The sequence below is a fragment of the Neoarius graeffei genome, chromosome 1 (assembly GCF_027579695.1).
Source record: "Neoarius graeffei isolate fNeoGra1 chromosome 1, fNeoGra1.pri, whole genome shotgun sequence".
Lineage (NCBI taxonomy): Eukaryota > Metazoa > Chordata > Actinopteri > Siluriformes > Ariidae > Neoarius > Neoarius graeffei.
This window is the reverse complement of record NC_083569.1, coordinates 93868067-93888577: the sequence shown is the minus strand read 5'-3', so window position 1 is coordinate 93888577 and position 20511 is coordinate 93868067. Positions and strand designations below refer to the sequence as shown.

At 43.2% G+C, this 20511-nt stretch overlaps 1 protein-coding gene across 4 annotated transcripts in view; it reads left to right on the top strand.

Moving 5' to 3' along the window:
- Nucleotides 1-20511, top strand: part of LOC132870885 (butyrophilin subfamily 1 member A1-like) — a 106227-nt gene that overhangs the window by 22588 nt on the left and 63128 nt on the right. For 3 of the 4 annotated variants that reach the window (XM_060904862.1, XM_060904938.1, XM_060905024.1), the window contains 2 exons: nt 18315-18530; nt 18776-18874. In XM_060904862.1, coding sequence (XP_060760845.1) covers nt 18315-18530; nt 18776-18874 — 315 coding nt within the window. Of the gene's footprint in view, nt 1-17870; nt 17923-18303; nt 18531-18775; nt 18875-20511 lie in introns of all 4 variants that reach the window. The other variant, XM_060905123.1, reaches the window with a different exon arrangement.

Here is a 20511-nt window from a genome sequence, read left to right as displayed (position 1 = left end):
AAGATGTTGCACAAAAAGTTTATTGTAAATGTTAAATCTCAGTCATGCATTGAGGTTCAGTAGTGAATGGAGGTTTATGGGAGGCTGTTTATAGTCTTTATGGCTGAAAGGAAAAACTATTCTGGTGCCTGGAAGTTCTTGTCCTGATTTGTCTGTAACACCGTCCAGAGGGAAGAGGTCTGAATAGGGTGTGTGTGTGTGTGTGTGTGCCAGAATTATTATAGCTTTGTAATTTTCATTAGTTTTTATTTCATCTTTATTTTTGTTTTAGTTAGTTTTACAAGTGCATCAGTAGTTTTATATTTATTTTGAGGAATTTATTAGTTTTAGTTTATTTTTTGTTTAGTCTTCGGTATTGTACAGCCAGACATGTTCCATAATAACAAGATAACTAAAACACAAGCTGTTTACTTCTGGCACAATTAGGCACCATACTGGTTTACTTATTTTTGTCATAGACAGCTCATTTTGTATATTGTGCCGTTAACTACTGTGGTGGAAAAAAGAATTAACACGCTGAAACCCAGAACCTGAAGCAACAGAAGAAATAGGTTTTATTCAATCTTGCAAGTTTGGGCTCTCACTCACAGACATAACATTTCTTCAGTGAAGAGCACATCTCCTCTCTTTGGTGCTTCCTTTATAGCCTCAATGTGTGAAAACCGTGAAGCTGCATGCAAGCATTAATCTAACAGAAACCAAATGAATGCAAACCGTCACACACACACACTCAAGGACAAAAATTGTTCTGCTTAGATGGTTGAAATGAAAGATTTTAAACTTAGCTAGATGTTTGAAATCATCTTAAATACTTAAAATTTTCCCTTACACTATATCGATGAAAATAGACATTTTAACACCAAAATAATGCTTAACAATAATGAAAATGTGACCGAGGGCGTGTGATCACTCTGAAGGCGTTAAACAGGAGTGTTGGCGAGCAGGTTTTTGTATGTTTTTATAGCAGACATTCAAAGAAATCCATGTTTGCTCAATTAAATGAAACTGAATATTATAGCAGGTCAGACTATCATGTGTTTTATTGTCGGTCTTTCTGATCAATAATTCTCCTTTGTTCCTAACAAATATAAGCTTTATATGTTTAAATGTCACTAAATACTGCTTAAATTAAAATTGTCAATAGTATTTTCTTGTAAATCTTGGTGACTTGTCAGTTGTCACACCTGTCGTGACAGTGAGAATTAACATTGTAGATAAAAACATTTCAATCTGTTTTAGAGCTAATTGTCTTGCTTAACATTGTTTGTTTATGCATAAATCCCTCCAGTAAAGTTAGTTTGTGTTTAGCTGTTCAAATTTCAGCAAGCTATAAAATCATTGTACACTTCAATCCTCCCATCCATCCATCCATCCATCCATCCATCCATCCATCCATCCATCCATTAAATCTATTCTATACTCTTCTTCCACATATAAATCATTATAATGGCAATCATGTAAGAATGTACAGTATGTTTTATTATATAGACATGAGTGTTGTACTGGGAAATACGCCACTCGTATGTTTCATATGAATTACATCTGGGATATTGAGTAAGATATTTAAACTAGAGACAATTCCCTTGTGGGAAATTGTGAGAGTGATGCAGTGCGCGTAGCAGTCGCTATTGCAGGAGCTGGTCGTCGACTTACGACCGATCGACTTTACGACCGTCTGGTTATGACTGGCAAGTGTTTCCCAGCTGAGCGTACGACAGTTTCCGTCCCAGCTCCCGACAGCGCCTCTCGCCGCGTACAACAGTTTCCGCCCCAGCTCCAGGCACATGCGCAGTCTCTCTCGCGCTCCCTCGTGCACTCCGTCATACAGTTTCCGCTCCAGGCACATACGCAGTCTCTCTTGTGCTCCCTCGCGCACTCAGTCATACAGTTTCCGCCCCAGCTCCAGGTTTATGAAACGAGCAAATGCTCCCGCCAGCGCGAGTGCTGCAACAGCTGATGATGATGTAGACGACCCACAGCCAAGCACCAGTGATGACGGTGGTCACTAAATTTTGTATTTTGCTATGTTTTACATTTGTATTTTGGAATGTTTCAAACTAAAATGTTTTCTATTTTTCACACCTGTATTTCGTATTTTTTGTTTTGCACATATTAAACGAATTGTACTGTACGCAGTGTAGTATGCAGTGTTTGACTTAAACCAAATAATGAGCCAAGGTAATGAAATAAGAAAATGTTGATAAAATAAGACTTTAAGATGATTACAATATCATTACACATCACAATATAGGTACTTGCGTTCATTTAACATAGGCCGACTTACGACCAGATCGGTTTACGACCGGTCAGTCATAACCAAACACAATCGTAAGTCGACAACTACCTGTACTTGAATTTTTTGCAAAAATGTAGATAAAAATATAGTGAATAAGCACACAAAATCCTCAAATTTGAAATTTGCACATTCATTAGTTATTAGGGCCCGAGCACCGTTCGGTGTGAAGACCCTATTGTTTTTCGAAGGATTATTATTATTATTATTATTAGGGCCCGAGCACCGTTCGGTGCGAGACCCTATTGTTTTTCAAAGGATTATTAGGGCCCGAGCACCGTTCAGTGCGAAGACCCTATTGTTTTTCTAAGGATTATTATTATGCCACGTTTGGCCTTATTTGAGGCATTTCCCATGCATGAAAACTCATGAAATTTGATACACACATCAGTCATTGTCATCGCTACTCAGCCACAGACTTTTGGCCCCAGGCATGGCCCAGGGACTTCATAGCGCCCCTTTTTCCATTTCCCATTGAAATGAATGGGTAGAACTTTGGAGTGATGATGTCATAAGGCCATTTGGAATGAAATTACACATGGTCATTTCTAATGTACTCCTCCTAGACGGTTCATCAAATTCATGTCAAACTTGGCAAACATGATGCCAAGATATTGCTGAAGTTGAATTGCTAAGGGATTTTTGATATGTTGTAATATGTTGAAATATCTCATCTCATCTCATTATCTCTAGCTGCTTTATCCTTCTACAGGGTCACAGGCAAGCTGGAGCCTGTCCCAGCTGACTACGGGTGAAAGGCGGGGTACGCCCTGGACAAGTCGCCAGGTCATCACAGGGCTGACACATAGACACAGACAACCATTCACACTCTCATTCACACCTACGGTCAATTTAGAGTCACCAGTTAACCTAACCTGCATGTCTTTGGACTGTGGGGGAAACCGGAGCACCCAGAGGAAACCCACGCGGCCACGGGGAGAACATGCAAACTCCACACAGAAAGGCCCTCGCCGGCCCCGGGGCTCGAACCCAGGACCTTCTTGCTGTGAGGCGACAATGCTAACCACTACACCACCGTGCCGCCCATGTTGAAATATTATAACATATAATATGCCAAGATATTGTTGAACTTGATACATTTGATGAATATATGACATGTGACTGTTTTGTTGGGTGGCGGGATGTCCTGGGTTGCGGAACCACACGTGCGAGGGCCCGTCAAGGCCGCTAGCGGCTTTAATTTTTCTTCTTCTTCTTATTCTGCTGCATTTGGCCTTATTTGAGGCATTTCCCATGCACGAAAACTCATGAAATTTGATACACACATCAGTCATTGTCCTTGCTACTCAGCCACAGACTTTTGGCCCCGGGCATGGCCCAGGGACTTCATAGTGCCCCTTTTTCCATTTCCCATTGAAATGAATGGGTAGAACTTTGGAATGATGATGTCATAAGGCCATTTGGAGTGAAATTACACATGGTCATTTTTAACGTACTCCTTCTAGACGGTTCATCGGATTGATGTCAAACTTGGCAAACATGATGCCAAGGTATTGCTGAAGTTGAATTGCTAAGGGATTTTTGATATGTTGTAATATGTTGAAATATTATAATATTGTGGGTTTTTTTGTTTTGTTTTTTTAAAGGGAAAACATCAAATTATACTTGCTCTTGTGACATACAAATTGAAAGCTGTTTAGGTTTTTCATTATAAAAAGTAGATAATCTGATAAGTGTGAAAAACGCTATGAATAAAAAAAAATCACTTTGGTGTCTCATTCTTCTTTCTAATGAGAGTCAGTTGCACATTCTTTCTTTATTTACAATATTCTCTCTTTTTCCAAACAAAATGAGAAAACGTGAGGCTATGCAATCAAGACCCATGTTAGAATGCACTGGGCTAAAAACTGTTTAGTTTACATCTTTTCTGTGAACATCAGTGGATTCTTAAAGACCTAAATCTCCTCTTCAATATCAGACTCTTCTCCAAAGACACCTGCATCATATTCTGCAGAAGCTAAATTTCTGCAATCAATGCCCTGCCCAGTTTCGGCATCTCATCTTACACACACACAAAAACACACCACTATTTTAGTTTTTCTTCCAACTCTTTCCACAATGCAGTGCACTCTTTGAATTTTTTGAAACACTTTTCACTAAAAGGAAGAACTTTTACAATGTGACTTCGTTGTGTGCATGTCACAAAATGTGGACAATTTTCCTTCAGAATCACCTGCTTCTGATGACACAGGCAACAGTGTTGTGCTGTGCTGGGGACAGGGTGAACATCAGGAGACACGTGATTGGTTGTAGAAAGCAGCACAACAGGGAATCATAATAAGACATGCATTTTAATTTGATATTTCTCATGAAATAAATTAATTTTAATTTTGTTTTTCTGTTATGTGCAATTTTAACAATTGACAAGTTTCACATGATTATCAAAATATACTTTTATACAGTAAAAGAAAATATCTTTTATTTGCCAGACAGTGGTCACAAAAAAGCACAATGTTGAGGTTCAGCATGCAGTCTATGATAGGCAGGTCTTGCCACACAGCACCCAGGCAGTTATTTTGCGCTAACAAGATCAAGTGTGGCGGCACGGTGGTGTAGTGGTTAGCGCTGTCTCCTCACAGCAAGGAGGTCCGGGTTCGAGCCCCGTGGCCGGCGAGGGCCTTTCTGTGCGGAGTTTGCATGTTCTCCCCGTGTCCGCGTGGGTTTCTTCCGGGTGCTCTGGTTTCCCCCACAGTCCAAAGACATGCAGGTTAGGTTAACTGGTGACTCTAAATTGACTGTAGGTGTGAGTGTGAATGGTTGTCTGTGTGTGTGTGTGTCAGCCCTGTGATGACCTGGCAACTTGTCCAGGGTGTACCCCGCCTTTCGCCCATAGTCAGCTGGGATAGACTCCAGCTTGCCTGCGACCCTGTAGAACAGGATAAAGCGGCTAGAGATAATGAGATGAGATGAGAAGATCAAGTGCCTATCTAAATGTATGGGGAGAGAGCCATAACTGGACTTTCAATGGCCTCCAGGAAATAAAAATGATGGTTATGTATGTAACCGCGGTGCTATGAATTTTGGATGACCGCCAGAGGTGGTGCTTTAAGCATCTGGATGTCCATCATGCGTATGTGCAGCTCGAGCATCATGTGACCTGGAGGACATATGCCCCCTGCCCCGACACTAAAAGCACATTCACCCTTGGCAATCTTCTCACAAGTATTCCGAGCGACTGCCAAGCTCTGTAGGTCATCTGAAATTCATAGAACCGCTGTTACATAGGTAACCATCATTCTATTTAATTTCTACTGACCACCAGAGGTGGTGCTTTAAGCACCTGGATGACTAATACCAACAAAATCCTGAGGAAGATCTATTTACCTCTTTAAGAGAGCTGTGAAGGAGTAGGAAGACTGGCTTTTGCCACTGGGTTATGAGACCACATTAACCTGAAAGAACCTTGCAAATGTGCAGGTTGATGTCCATGATGTAGCTACACAGATATCTGAATGAGGAACCCCTCTTAAGGCTGTCCATGACACAGATACTCTCCTTGTTGAGTGACCCCTCACCTGAGGGATTGGGAGACCGCTGTTGTTTGGACAAGGCATGACCTCACCTATGCCCTGTATGACAGACAAATAGTGAATCTGACTGCTGGAAGTTGGACCGGCTAGTGGCCTAGCGGTAGTGTGTCCGCCTCTCAATCGGGAGATCGTGAGTTCTATTCACGGTCAGGTCATACCAAAGACTATCATAAAAACGGTACCTACTGCCATCTGGCAAGGCATGCTGCAATACAGATGCGAGTGGGGAGTTAAACTGTCGTGGTTACCAGAGGACTAGCCCCCCACCCTCTGTAACCCTAGCTATGTAATAGGTGAGAGGCTGAGGGCTGTGGAAACGGAGATTGGCGCTGCCTGATGCACCACACGGTGCGGGAAGTACTTTAACTGCAGCAAGTCAGCAGTGGTTTGAATACAAGTCTTTAATGCTTGGACTGGGCTCATTAAGTATGCACTCTGCCCCTGCTCATCCTCTTGAGTTGGGGGCTCAAAATCTGCCAGACTGAGGGGCTGGCTTGTGTAAGATGAAAAGGTTTTTGGGAGAAAGGAAGAGTCAGGCCATAAGGTTTACCCCGTGCCAACAGCATTCCAATGTAGGCACTCTTGGCTCACTGACAAGGCATGCAACTCACTTACTTGTCTGGCCGAAGCCATGGCTAAGAGAAAGGCTGTCTTCATAGACGCATACTTCAATTCCAACCTCTCTGACCTGTAGTGGGGACAACACTGCTGCTACACACTTTGTAAAGACTCTTGGTGCTTGTGAGATTTCGAATGGGAGCACATGAACTGGTAAGCCCTGCCCTCAAAGGCAAAACATAGGAACTCTCTGTGCTGAGGTATGATGGGAATGTGAAAGTAGGAATCTTTCAGGTTGATGGTTGTAAACCAGTCGTTCTGCCTGATGCCCTGCAGCACATCCACTGTTCTTAACATATGGAACTTGAAAACCTTGAGGCACTTGTTCAGAGGCCTCAAATCCAACATGGGGCGAAGTCCACCATCCTTTTTTGGGATAATAAAATAAGTGGAATAGAATCCACTGTTCTGTGAACAACTGTTTAATGGCTTGATCACACCCTTCTCCAGGAGAGTCAAGGCCTCTTGGCATAGGGTCAGAGCCTTGTTCAAGTTCTTGACAATGGTCATTTTGACCCCACAGAACCTCAGCAGTCGACATCTGAATTGGTTGTTGTAACCCTGTGACAGGGTTGATGCAACCCAGGGGTCTGATGCAAGTGCTTTCCAGCACCTGAGCTGCTACTTGTTGAAGCACCCGACCACGGGAGAGATACAGTCATTGTCTGCCCTCTCGCCCCTTCCTAGAGGGGCAACGGCCAGAAGACTGGCTGCGCTGTACCAAGCAAGGGGGCTGAGTGTGTGTGGGTTGATGAGCGAAGCCTGTCTGAGCATTGTGCCCTCAGCCGCATTGTTGGCCATGGTATTGTCTGAGCCATATTTATTGACACAGTGGGCCTCTGTCTGGGGGGGGGGTCACAGCGTAGACTGGCAACCTGCTGTCTGGCCTGTGTAACCTTTAGGCTACACGCCAGGGCTTGCTGCGCAGCAGGTCCAAATAGCTGTCCCAGAATGACAGGAAGAGAGTGGAGGGCTTTCCTGTAGGGTTCCAGAAGCAAAGAGTGGGCAAGCCATACCTGACGCCAAGCAATGGTTAGCAAAGGCATTAGTCTACCCAACTCTCTGGTCATATAGGCAAATGCCTGCAAGGAGGAATCACTCAGGCTCTTGGCAGAAGGGTCAACCTCAGAGGTGCAATGTCTGGGACAGGGCAAGTATAAGTGTGACATAGAATTCCCAATGTGAGTCCAATACAGGCTGCTGTGTCGTAGCTCCTTATGATCAGATCATCTGTCCAATGGCATTGTGACCAGGGACAGCATGCATTGAGCCTAAGTGCCTCATCAGGTAACAGCACCAGGACAGCGACAGCTGGCTCCATATTGACCATGCAGTCCAGGCCATGACTAGATGCATCCTGCATGTTCGCCAGTGCGCTGGGAAGATGAGAGAAACTTCTGGGGTCAGTCCAGCATCTCTGCAGCTCCTCAATATATGGGGGCTGAAGGTGGGATAAAGAAAGGTGCAGACTGGGAGGTCTTCTTGAAAAAGGCACTTTGAGGAGTCAACTGGCCTGGTGCTGCATCCATCTCCACTAGGAGACACAGCGCTGTTCCTCTGTGCAGAAGGCAATTGAGAACTTATTTTGCTCTCTAGTTGTGCTAGCCTGGCCAACCATGTTGCTAGACTCATGCAGCTGCAATTCATGCACACCAACTCTGTCAGTTCCTGCCTTCAGTGTTCCACCCCAAGGCAAGAGGGACATTGATCATGGCCATCATCTAGCTCAAGAAGGGCTTGGCAATCAGTGCACGTCATAAACATTATCAGCTACTGCTTCCACTAAACCTAGGTTGATCTCATCTCATCTCATTATCTCTAGCCGCTTTATCCTGTTCTACAGGGTCGCAGGCAAGCTGGAGCCTATCCCAGCTGACTACAGGCGAAAGGCGGGGTACACCCTGGACAAGTCGCCAGGTCATCACAGGGCTGACACATGGACACAGACAACCATTCACACCCACATTCACACCTACGGTCAATTTAGAGTCACCAGTTAACCTAACCTGCATGTCTTTGGACTGTGGGGGAAACCGGAGCACCCGGAGGAAACCCACGCGGACACGGGGAGAACATGCAAACTCCGCACAGAAAGGCCCTTGTCAGCCACGGGGCTCGAACCCGGACCTTCTTGCTGTGAGGCGACAGCGCTAACCACTACACCACCGTGCCGCCACCTAGGTTGATGCAGTAGCCTAATTACTAGCCTCTTCAGAGGGTTTCTCTGAGGTAGCTATGTACATGAAATACTGTGCAGTTAGGGACAAACATCCGCCTTGCACCTGGTTAATAAGAAATATACACTGACTAATTATGTAATTCGACTTCCCTACAAACAATGTGTTAATTCTACAATATAAATGAAAACTGCAGGGAATAACCCTTAACTGGGCAGCATGGTGGTGTAGTGGTTAGTACTGTTGCCTCACAGTAAGAAGGTTCAAGCCTAGCAGTGGACGGGGACCTTTCTGTGTGGAGTTTGCATGTTCTCCTCCTGTCTGTGTGGGTTTCCTCTGGGTGCTCCAGTTTCCCCCACAGTTCAAAGGCATGCAAATTAATTGCATTCGAGATCAGAGTTAAGGCGAGAGACATCACCTGATCATGAACTTCGTTATTCCTCTTAAGGCCAATTTATGCTGACAACCCAGTCCTCGCAGATGGCGTCACAGATAGCGTCTGCGAAGCCCCCCCCCCTTCACAGACGCTCTGCGTGCACCTCCCAAAAATTGTGACCACCGCAGACAGCATCGCAGACAAGAGGGCTCTGATTGGTCCACTCTACATCCGCTGTACACACACTTCCGCTTCCCTACTTTCCTGGTTTGGTTTGTTTTCACGACCGCCATTTTTAAAAACACGAGCGAAGATGGAGCAGCACGAAGAGCGGTTGATCGAGGAAGTGAGGAAGTACATACATCTATACGACTCCAGTTCTAGTCATTATAAGGACAGCGCAGAGGATACCGGAGGATAAACACTCCACTAACCACACCCACCAACTACTCCTAGCGATTTCGCGCCCCCTTGCGTTGTGGCGGTGAATAACATCACACACGCCTATTACTCCCTGCTCAACGATAAATTACAACTATCTGCAAAAAGCTATCTGCGAAAGCCTTGTCGCAAGAGCATGCAGAGGCCCTTAGACTGCCAAATCAGAGCGAGTCCACTCATATATACCGTACAGCTTAAAAAGGTTTTCTTACCTTTTGTCATCCAACACCATCCATAGTTTGCTTGAAAGGCTACAGAAAACAATTAACTGTAAATAAAAGGCTAATCGCAGTCTCTGGAGGGTGAAAGTTCGCAGCTCCAACTAGGGATGTTAACCGATGACCATTTGACCGATGGTTGACCGAATCAACGTCAACCGGTTAATTTTTATTTTTTTTTGGTTGTCAGTTAAAAAAAAATCAATCGTTTTGAAGCTGCCGATTTTGGAGCGGAGAACCTGGAATTCTGTGTTGTAAACGCTTGGGGCATGCCTTGCGGTGTAAGGACGACAGCTGACAAATCAGAAACACCCATTCAGTCATGTCCCGCCCCAGAAAGCTGCCACTCGGCAAAAGAAAAGTGTAGACGCAGGCTTTTTAGCTTACAAATTACTATTCTGTTTTTTTTTTTTTATTATTATTAGAAGGCACATCGAGTTTAGTCCTGCCTTGGCCAGTGCATTCTGAAAGTATGTTTCGGTCTGTAGCCAACAATGCATGTTATTGCAGATCATCTCTCTCCACACAAACTAAAGGCGCAGATGCCGCCTTTTTCACGGCTGAATCGCGCAGATCCTATTTTTTTTTGGGGGGGGGGGGGGCGTTGGAGTGTCTGACTATAATTTCAAAGTAAATTCTGTATTAAAATTACTAAATAAGCAAATGCCGTTACAGTCCATGAAACATAGGAAGTATAAGTATGAAAAGAAAACAGTAAATCAGAAAGCTGCGCATGTTTGCGCCAAAGCTGCGCAAACGTGCGCAGCTTTCTGATTTACTGTTTTCTTCTGCGCAAAAGTGCGCAGCTTTCTGATTTACTGTTTTCTTCTCATACTTGTGCTTCCTATGTTTCATGGACTGTAAGGCATTTGCTTATATACAGAATTTACTTTGATGAAATTATAATCAGACACTCCAACGCCCCCCTTAAAAAAAATCGGATCTGCGCGATTCAGCCGTGAAAAAGGCGGCATCCGACAAAAGGCGCGCTGTTTGCATCCCTGTAATAATTCCAATTCTAGAATTTTAAACTCGTAGGTTAACCGACTTTAACTGGCTAATGAGGCTCAGTGGTCGGTCAAGATTTTTTTTAGTTTTCACCATCCCTAGCTCCAACTTGTCTCGAGTTACAAGACTACCAGCAATGCCTGTACAGTCCTGAAACCTACTTACCAATGTGAGAAGAATGGCAAGAGGTCACTTCCTGTGTGAGCATGCCTTTAGTGCCAGGGCAGAGGGCATACATCACCCAGGTCACAGGTGACTTTGTTGATACAAATACTTGACTTGCACGTACGCGTGATGGACATCCAGGTGCTTAAAGCACCATCTCTGGCAGTCAATAGAAATGAAACAGAACTGCATATATAGACTCGCCAGTCAAATCTGACCAAAACTGCTGAAAAAGTTTGGTGATTCTGCACCAAAATTAGGTTTCAAAAGTTTTTTTCCCCCTCACAGGTTATACTTTTACTACAAATGTGCAAGGTTGTGATGAGGTCACAGTATTTCTACTATGCATGCACAGCTGCCTACTTGCATTAGTGCAACGGTATGATTGGTTTCCTGGTTCAACAGATGATTGGCTTTTTGGGGAGGGGGTGGGGATATGTGTATACAACCGCCATCTTTGGCATTACAGACTTTTCTTAGAGGTTTCTATTAAGGATCCTTAAAGCAGGATGTCTCCTCCCTTATAATGTCTCTGGTATTACGGCAGCCAGCATTACAATACTGTCACCGTCTGGAACTAGTCTGTTACTATCTTGAGGGGGAAAATGAAACAAAAATGAAAACGAAGCTGATTTTACCTTTAATTCTATTTCATTTAGTTTGTGTTGCATTGTTCACTGTAGTTTTTATTTAGTTTCTGTTTTTTTCCTGAAAACTGTCATTTTAATGCTTATTTCAGTTAAAGCCCTATTACGCAATAATTGGTATTTTTGCTCTCGGGCTCCCCCTACAGTTGCGGAGTGTAATTCACTTTTATGCCACTGTTAAATACAAGTTGCACAAGCTCCCCTCATGGACAGTTGTGCTCATGCATTGGTTTACAAGCTACAATAATACAAGGTAGAGTAATATTACAGGACTTGAAGTTTAGATTTAAAGACACACTAAAGACTGGTGGTGTTCTTGATCTTTGGTGTTCCATTGTAGAAAACAGGCAGGAGTGGAGAAGACTAATGTGTTGTATGTGTGAAGTATGATGAGAAAGGGGTAGATGAGTATGAGAGGCAAAGGGAGAAATATCAGGAGAGATGCAGATGAGGAACTAACTGTGTAGTACCTGTTTTGTGGGCTTTGAGGCATGTATATATTTAATAGAAAGAAGCCCAGCTCGGTGTCTGTTGTCTCTCGCCAGTGAGTTAAAAGCCAAGATTTACTATTGTCCGGTCTGTTTCTTGGTCACTCTCTCTTTCCGGCTTCCTCCAACATCGTCTTCTTTGCTCTCTAAACTTCGACTGCCATGTTGGTACTGAACATATCCATTTAATAACTTCTTATAAGCTTCCTGATTTTAAAAGCTGCGCATGACACTGTAAAGCGTTATGCAGTTCTTGTGAGAGGTCTCAGGGACACACCACCAGAGTTACATAGTGCTGTAACCGGTGAACTGGGCACAGACTTGGAATGGAAGACGAGCTATTTTCCCTCTTACAAGTCAGTGTACCAGCAAAATTATTTTGAAACTGATAATTTAAGGTAAAATTCCTCCCTAATGTTGCTCTAACAAAGTTATGATTGCAGGGCTAGTTTTAGTTTTACTCTTAGTTAACTATATTAATTATTAAGGGGTCCCTTATAACTCTCCCAGCCCATTTCCTAACACAGGTTGTGTATAGGACCTGGAGGAAGGGCAGGTCATTCTTCTGACCTGACTACACTTTGAAGTCTGCACTTATCCAGTTGGGTATCAGAGCTGAACCAGACTGTGGCTACGTTTACATTAGACCGTATCTGTCTCGTTTTCTTCGCGGATGCACTGTCCGTTTACATTAAACCGCCTGGAAACGCCGGGAAACAGGAATCCGCCAGCGTCCATGTATTCAATCCAGATCGTGTCTGGTCCGGTACTGTGTAAACATTCAGAATACGTGGATACGCTGTGCTGAGCTCTAGCTGGCGTCTCATTGGACAACGTCACTGTGACATCCACCTTCCTGATTCGCTGGCGTTGGTCATGTGACGCGACTGCTGAAAAACGGCGCGGACTTCCGCCTTGTATCACCTTTCATTAAAGAGTATAAAAGTATGAAAATACTGCAAATACTGATGCAAATACTGCCCATTGTGTAGTTATGATTGTCTTTAGGCTTGCCATCCTTCCACTTGCAAGTGGTAAGTGATATGCACTGGGATCACACACACAGCGGCTCAGTCCCGAAAACACTGCTAGTGTGCTTCACTCGTGTGCTCTGTGAGCTGCGCAGGGCCAGAGTGCGCACCCTCCAGAGGGCACTCGCTGTTCAGGGCGTAGTGATTTGGAGCGCAGGATGCCTGCGGAGCCGAGCGTATCCGTGTATTGGCGTTGCTGTGTGCACGCAAATCGTGTATTGGTGTTGCTGTATGCACACTAATCGTTTTAAAAACGTTAATCTGATGATCCGCTGATACGGTCTAATGTAAACATGGGCCGTAATTGATGAGCACCATATGGATTCAGTGGTAGCCCTGTAGAATTGGCATAGGAATTCGGCAGGTTGTGCTCCCTCAGCTTGTGGAGAAAGTATGCTCTCAGAAAATAAAGTACATTATTGTACTTTTCGGGGCACAACGGCTTGTCACTGGGGCAGTACCCTCTAAGGTACTTATTTGTACACTTTAAATACTGCTAGGGAACATGTATGTCACTTTTTTGCACTAAAAAGGTGCACATACTTACCTTGAGGTCCAATAATGTACCCCCTAGGGCTCATTCATGTAGATTGTGGCTTGGGGGACAGAAATGGACTCCTACTGTACCCCTATTTCTGACTCTGTATGTCCTCTACTGTGATTTCATAGTGATGAATCTTCGGGTCTTTGCAGATGGTAGTGCTGGACACAGTATTCTCCATCTATTCTCTTCTGATGTGCTCAAATAATCACTCCAGCACTATGATGCATTTTCTCTGTTTTTAAGATGAAGAAATCAGTTCCGTCACAAAAATTAGACAATTTTCATTTAGTTATTTCATGATCATTTTGGGGGCGGCACGGTGGTGTAGTGGTTAGCGCTGTCGCCTCACAGCAAGAAGGTCCTGGGTTCGAGCCCCGGGGCCGGCGAGGGCCTTTCTGTGCGGAGTTTGCATGTTCTCCCCGTGTCCGCGTGGGTTTCCTCCGGGTGCTCCGGTTTCCCCCACAGTCCAAAGACATGCAGGTTAGGTTAACTGGTGACTCTAAATTGACCATAGGTGTGAATGTGAGTGTGAATGGTTGTCTGTGTCTGTGTCAGCCCTGTGATGACCTGGTGACTTGTCCAGGGTGTACCCCGCCTTTCGCCCGTAGTCAGCTGGGATAGGCTCCAGCTTGCCTGCGACCCTGTAGAAGGATAAAGCGGCTAGAGATAATGAGATGAGATGATCATTTTGGCTGTTTGAAAGATTTCCTAAAAATACATGCTTTGTGTCTGACTACAGCTGTTTATCAACTTCTAACTCATCCTGACTTTTCTTGAACTCTCTTGAATTTGAGCACTATCAGGTATCCATCCATCCATTATCTGTAGCCACTTATCCTGTTCTACAGGGTCAAAAGCAAGCTGGAGCCTATCCCAGCTGACTATGGGTGAGAGGCGGGGTACACTCTGGACAAGTTGCCAGGTTATTGCAGGGCTGACACAGAGACAAACAACCATTCACACCTACGGTCAATTTAGAGCCACCAATTAGCTTAACCTGCATGTCTTTGGACTGTGGGGGAAACCGGATTACCTGGAGGAAACCCACGCAGACACGGGGAGAACATGCAAACTCCGCACAGAAAGGCCCTCACCGGCCGCTGGGCTCAAACCCAGGACCTTCTTGCTGTGAGGCGACAGTGCTAATCACTACACCACTGTCCTGCTCCACTATCCAGGTATTAAGAATCTTAATCACTTTTTTTCCATGTCTCTCAGAATTCTTTTGACTCATCTCATACACGAAGGGGTTTTAATAGGCCCAGACTATGGAAGGTGTATCTACAGAACAGGATAAGTGTGAGGCTCTGAGCACTCAACGACTGCTGATTTAAGTCCATGAAAATGTCCAGATGCTTGAGCCTCCTATAAAAATATTCAGTGATAAATTTACATCAGGAAGCTCCTTCACTGTCTAAGCAGGTAACACTTCATCAGGATGTGCAAGTTTGTTTCAGTGAATGAGTGTGGTACTGTCGAAATGAAGAGCATTTCTTTATCAACAGGTTACAAGTCAAACTTTTTTACAATTAAGCACCTGGAAGAATTGTTAATTGTTTAAAACATCAATAATTTGACATGTTTAGGAGCTTAACAACCTATTATTTGTTTATTTGCCTGAAAATGCAGTTACCAAACACAAGTCAGTTATTGTTAATTACATTATGAGTAGATTTATAATGTAAAATTAATTAAAATATTGTTACCATTGCTAACATTTTTTTTTTTTATCAAAATGGTCCTAGCACCTCATGCTCTCAAGTGGTACAACAGAAAAGTTCTCACCCGCTCCTACAGAGAGTACCAGTTCAAATCCTGATGATGCCCCAACCATCTATGGCTTGGAGTTAAGAAAGCAAAATTAGGAAATGATAAAGGATGCTGGTCTGTTTCCTCTGCCCAGCAAAAGAGATTAGATTGAATACATAGACCGTCTCAGATTCTGCTTTTGACAGATTATAGTTTCCCAAAACTGAAGTTGGCCAGTATTTTTTTTTTTCAGTTTTATTTGTATAACACTTTGAAAAATGGGCATTGGCACAAAGCAGTTTGACAGAAATATAAATTTTACATATATTCATTTATAAATTTTTTACTAATGAGCAAACCAGAAGGTGATGGTGGCAAGAAAAAAAACTCCCAAAAATGACATAAGGAGTATACCTTAAGAGGAAGTAGACTCAAAATGAAACCCTTCTTCTTATGGGTGACACTGGATAGTGTGATTATAGATAATTTGCTTCTTTGTGTGCTATATGATCAAAAAGTGCAATTGTGTAACCAGGAAATTCATTACCACATGAAGTCTGTTTTGATGAAGTTATCAACTGTTCACTGATGGAGACCTGAATGCAAGACTGTTTGTGGCAATTATAGGTGCAGTCCTAAAGTTATCAAGGCAATTGTATGCCTAAGCCGTCAGAGCAAAACTGTTTGTAGTCCAAAGCCATCTTCATAGTTTCTAAGTGCATCTTTAGGCTGTCCATACTGGGCCATCCTCAGCAGTAGCAAAGTGATGAGAACTCCAACCATCAGCGCATCAGGATGGATCAGGCAGGTCTGGAGAGCAGAAGTGGTCAGGGTCACTGTTATCTCAGGAGTAGCATGTGCAGCTCAACAGAGGGAGAGAGAAACACAGATTATGAGGTATGCTCATTGTCACATAATGGTGAAGAACAATATATATTGTGCACTGAGTGCAAGCGGGGACTTTGGCAAGACTAGCTATGACGGCATCACTGAACGGGACAGACAGACAGTGACACAGATATGAGGGCGTCCTGAGACATCAAGCGTCCAGCAACTCCACCATCAACAAACCTGAGTAAATTGTTTACCAAAACACTCTATGCCCATGAACCCTCCAGATCTGCTCCTTTACCTCATAAATATCTATTAACAAAAGATTTGACTAAACAAATGTTATCAATCTAGACTTCAACACTGAGAATGTGTCCGAGATACGAACTGGAAGGCTTCAATATTTGAGGCAGCAACAAATATCCTGCACCTTTTGATCGAAGTAGGCATAGCAGATCATAAAAGACCAGAAGTTTGCTCAGATAATGTGGCGCAAGACCGTTTACTGCTTTGTAGGTCAATAAGGAAATGGTATTTGATAATCAATGAGAAATTTCACTGGGAGACAATGCAATGTGAATAAGATGGGGTGATGTGGTCATGTCTTCTGGTTCTATTAAGGACTTTTCACTGATGTGTTCTTTCCTAACTGGAGCTTGTTTATGCACCTATTGGAACATCCAGACAGTAAGGCATTACTATAATCCAACCGAGAGGTAACAAAATTATGAACTAGTTTTTCTCCATCATGGAGTGACATATTTTTGATCTTAGCAAGATTTCTGAGATGAAAGAAGGCGATCCTCATAATATCTACATGAGCTTTAAATGAAAGTCTGGAGTCAATCATCACACCAAGGTCTTTTACTGCTGCACATGATGAAACAGGATGACCATCCAGAGTTACTATGTAATCCGAGAGCTTACCTACCGTATATGTGTTCTGAGTACAAGGACTTCTATGTTGTCAGATTTAAGTAGAAGGAAGTTAATAAGCACCCAGTGTCTAATATTGAGGTCTTTTTTTTTTTTAATCAGGGGTTTGATAACTGCTAGTTTAAAGGATTTAAGTACATAGCCAGTGCAAAAGGAAGAACGGATTATTTTTAGAAGAGGTTCGATTGTTCCTGGTATTATCGGTATGAAAAACATGTCAGTATGAGATCAAGTACACAAGTTGATGATTTTGATGAAATGAGTGAAAATGGTTCTGTTTTATATTTACACACATCATAGTATAGGGCAGCACGGAGGTGTAGTGGTTAGCGCTGTCGCCTCACAGCAAGAAGGTCCAGGTTTGAGCCCCGTGGTCGGCGAGGGCCTTTCTGTGTGGAGTTTGCATGTTCTCCCCGTGTCCGCGTGGGTTTCCTCCGGGTGCTCCGGTTTCCCCCACAGTCCAAAGACATGCAGGTTAGGTTAACTGGTGACTCTAACTTGACCGTGGGTGTGAATGTGAATGGTTGTCTGTGTCTATGTGTCAGCCCTGTGATGACCTGGCGACTTGTCCAGGGTGTACCCCACCTTTCGCCCATAGTCAGCTGGGATAGGCTCCAGCTTGCCTGCGACCCTGTAGAACAGGATAAAGTGGCTAGAGATGAGACATCAGATCTTTGATCGTGTCAGAAACAGTCTTTAAACTGAAAATGAGCGTGAAATAATCACCTCTATGGGGGTTAACAGTTGAACATGATTTCAGTATATTTAAAGCAATACTTTTTGTTGATTGCCTGTAGCTCAGGGAAGCCACCCAGTGATCATGATGGAGAGTTATGATCACTCAGGAGGGGCGGCATGGTGGTGTAAGTGGTTAGTATAGTCGCCTCACAGCAAGAAGGTTCTGGGTTTGAACCCAGCGGCCGGCGAGGGCCTTTCTGTGTGGAGTTTACATGTTCTCCCCATGTCTGCATAGGTTTCCTCCGGGTGCTCTGGTTTCCCCCACAGTTCAAAGACATGCGGTTAGGTTAATATGGGATGGCCTTCGGCTGAGGTGCCCTTGAGCAAGGCACCTAACTCCCAACTGCTCCCTGGGTGCTGTTAGTATGGCTGCCCACTGCTCTGGGTGTGTGCTCATTGCTCATGTGTGTGTTCACTGCTTCAGATGGATTAAATGCAGAGGAAATTTCACAAGTGTGTGATGAATAAAGTTGTGCTTTCTTTCTTTTTTTTAATTAATCTAGTGTGTGAGTCCAGAGGCTGGAAACCTGAACCTGAGGTTGTGTGGCTGGACAGAGAAGGAGCCGCTCTGCCTGCTGAAGATACACAGACACACAGAGACACTGAGGGCTTCAGTGTGAAAAGCCGCACCACTGTTTATGATTATAGCGACTCCAACAGATATCATTACAGACTTGTACAAGAACATCACATGATGGAGACAGAGGTCATCATTAATCGTAAGTGTCTATTATTAAAAGCTCTTATATTTATATTGTAAGATTCTACTGTAATCATCACAGATGAGGTGATTAAAGATGAAGCATGAGCATGATGAACACACGATTTTTTCATTATTTTTATTCCTGTATATCTACTGGTTATTTTTGCTACAGTTCTGTCAGTAAGTGTGTGTTTAGTAGTTATCAGATTCTTCACAGGTTTCTTAAAAATACCTCTAACACTAATCTTGGTTTCATTTTAGGTAAAGTCTTTGATGCTTGGAGGTGGATTGTTGGCATTTCAGTTTCAGCATGTCTTATTGCTGTGGGATTGATAATTGCAGTTATCTATTACAAGAAAGGTAATATTTAAATCAGTTACCTTCATAACATTTCTAGCTTCAATTATATTGCAGTTTATCCCATAACTTTAGTCCACAGATTCCCAGCCCTGGTCCTGGAGAAGCCCCTGTCCTACATATTTCAGTGCTTTTCCTGCTCTAACACACTTTAACTCAGGAAGGGCTGTTAATGAGCTGATTGTCTGGATCAGGTGTGTTAGAGCACAGAAAACATTAATATGTCGGACAGTGGGTTCTCCAGGACCAGGGTAAAGAACCTGTGCTTTAGTCAGCAGTCCACAGGAGTCCAGTTGGCCGTGCTCTCTGTGAAGAGCATGATTTAATTCAGTCCTGTCTCAAACACTCACCTCTATTTCTTTATCTATTCATTTCCATTACCACAAACCCTTTCTGCAAAAGTGAAAAGTAAAAGGACAAGGAGGTTTACAGCACATTTCACAAGAAAAAACTATGTAGTTATACCTTAAAGTTTAAAGTTAAAACAAAAGCTCTTAATTTAAAATGTCATCAGTGTTGTTTAACTTTAACTGAACTTTGGTGAATTAAAAAAAAAAAAACTTGGCACTTCTAAGGTAAAGGCAAACCCTCAGATTATTGGTTTAAACATTGATAACCAGATCTGTTTTGATAAGACCAAGGTAGCAGAGAAATTCAATAACTTCTTTTCAATCACTGCATCATCTCTGCAACTGCAGTTACCATCCGGATGTGGAAAATATGGCCCTAATCATGTGTATAAGTGCTATGAACAGGTGCGTCTCTCAGTTCTCATTTGAACCAATCTCTGAGGAATTCATCCAAAAGACTCTCCTCAATCTAAATCCGAATAAGGTTACTGGACTGGATCAGATTCCCACACATCTTTTCAAAGATGGAGCGGAGTTCATAACCTCTTCACTCACTCATCTTCTAAATCTGTCCCTTTCTACTGGTAAGATCCCTTCTGACTTTAAGTCTGCTAAAAATTTCCCCTATCTGTAAGAAACATAGCAAAACTGAAGCTGGCAACTATCGTCAGGTCTCAATCCTCAGTATTGTAAGTAAAGTTTTGGAAAAAGCTGTATCTGTACAACTTATTAATTATCTCACAGATCACAGGCTCAACAAGTTGTCTCTGCACCTTGGCAAGACAGAATCCATACAGTACTTTTTGGCTCCAAACATAGACTTAATAGTAACGAATCTCTGGACATCACATGTAATGGTCAAAAAATTACCAGCAAATCCTGTGTTAAATACTCAGGCGTTGATTTAGACCAGTCTCTTAGTGGTAACCATATAGCTGACAATATTATACGTAAGGCCAATACCAAACTCAAGTTTCTATATAGGCAGGCCAGGAACCTCGATAATGTGTGTGTGTGTGTGTGTGTGTGTGTGTGTGTAATATATGCATTGTTCTCCCCAGAGTGCTTTTGTGTGTCGGGGCTGACACCCTTTAAATTTGCCGACATGCTATATTTTTGCTCTAACACTTGCTGAAAAATCACGTCAGATTCCTACCTTGTGATATTTGGGGCATATTTTGAAGGAAAATCAGTGTGTTGGGTCGGTTTGCTGCCATGATGCACTCAGGCAGACCAGAAATACCCCTGGGAAATCCCCAATCACAACAAATGCCCTCAATCACTTTGCTG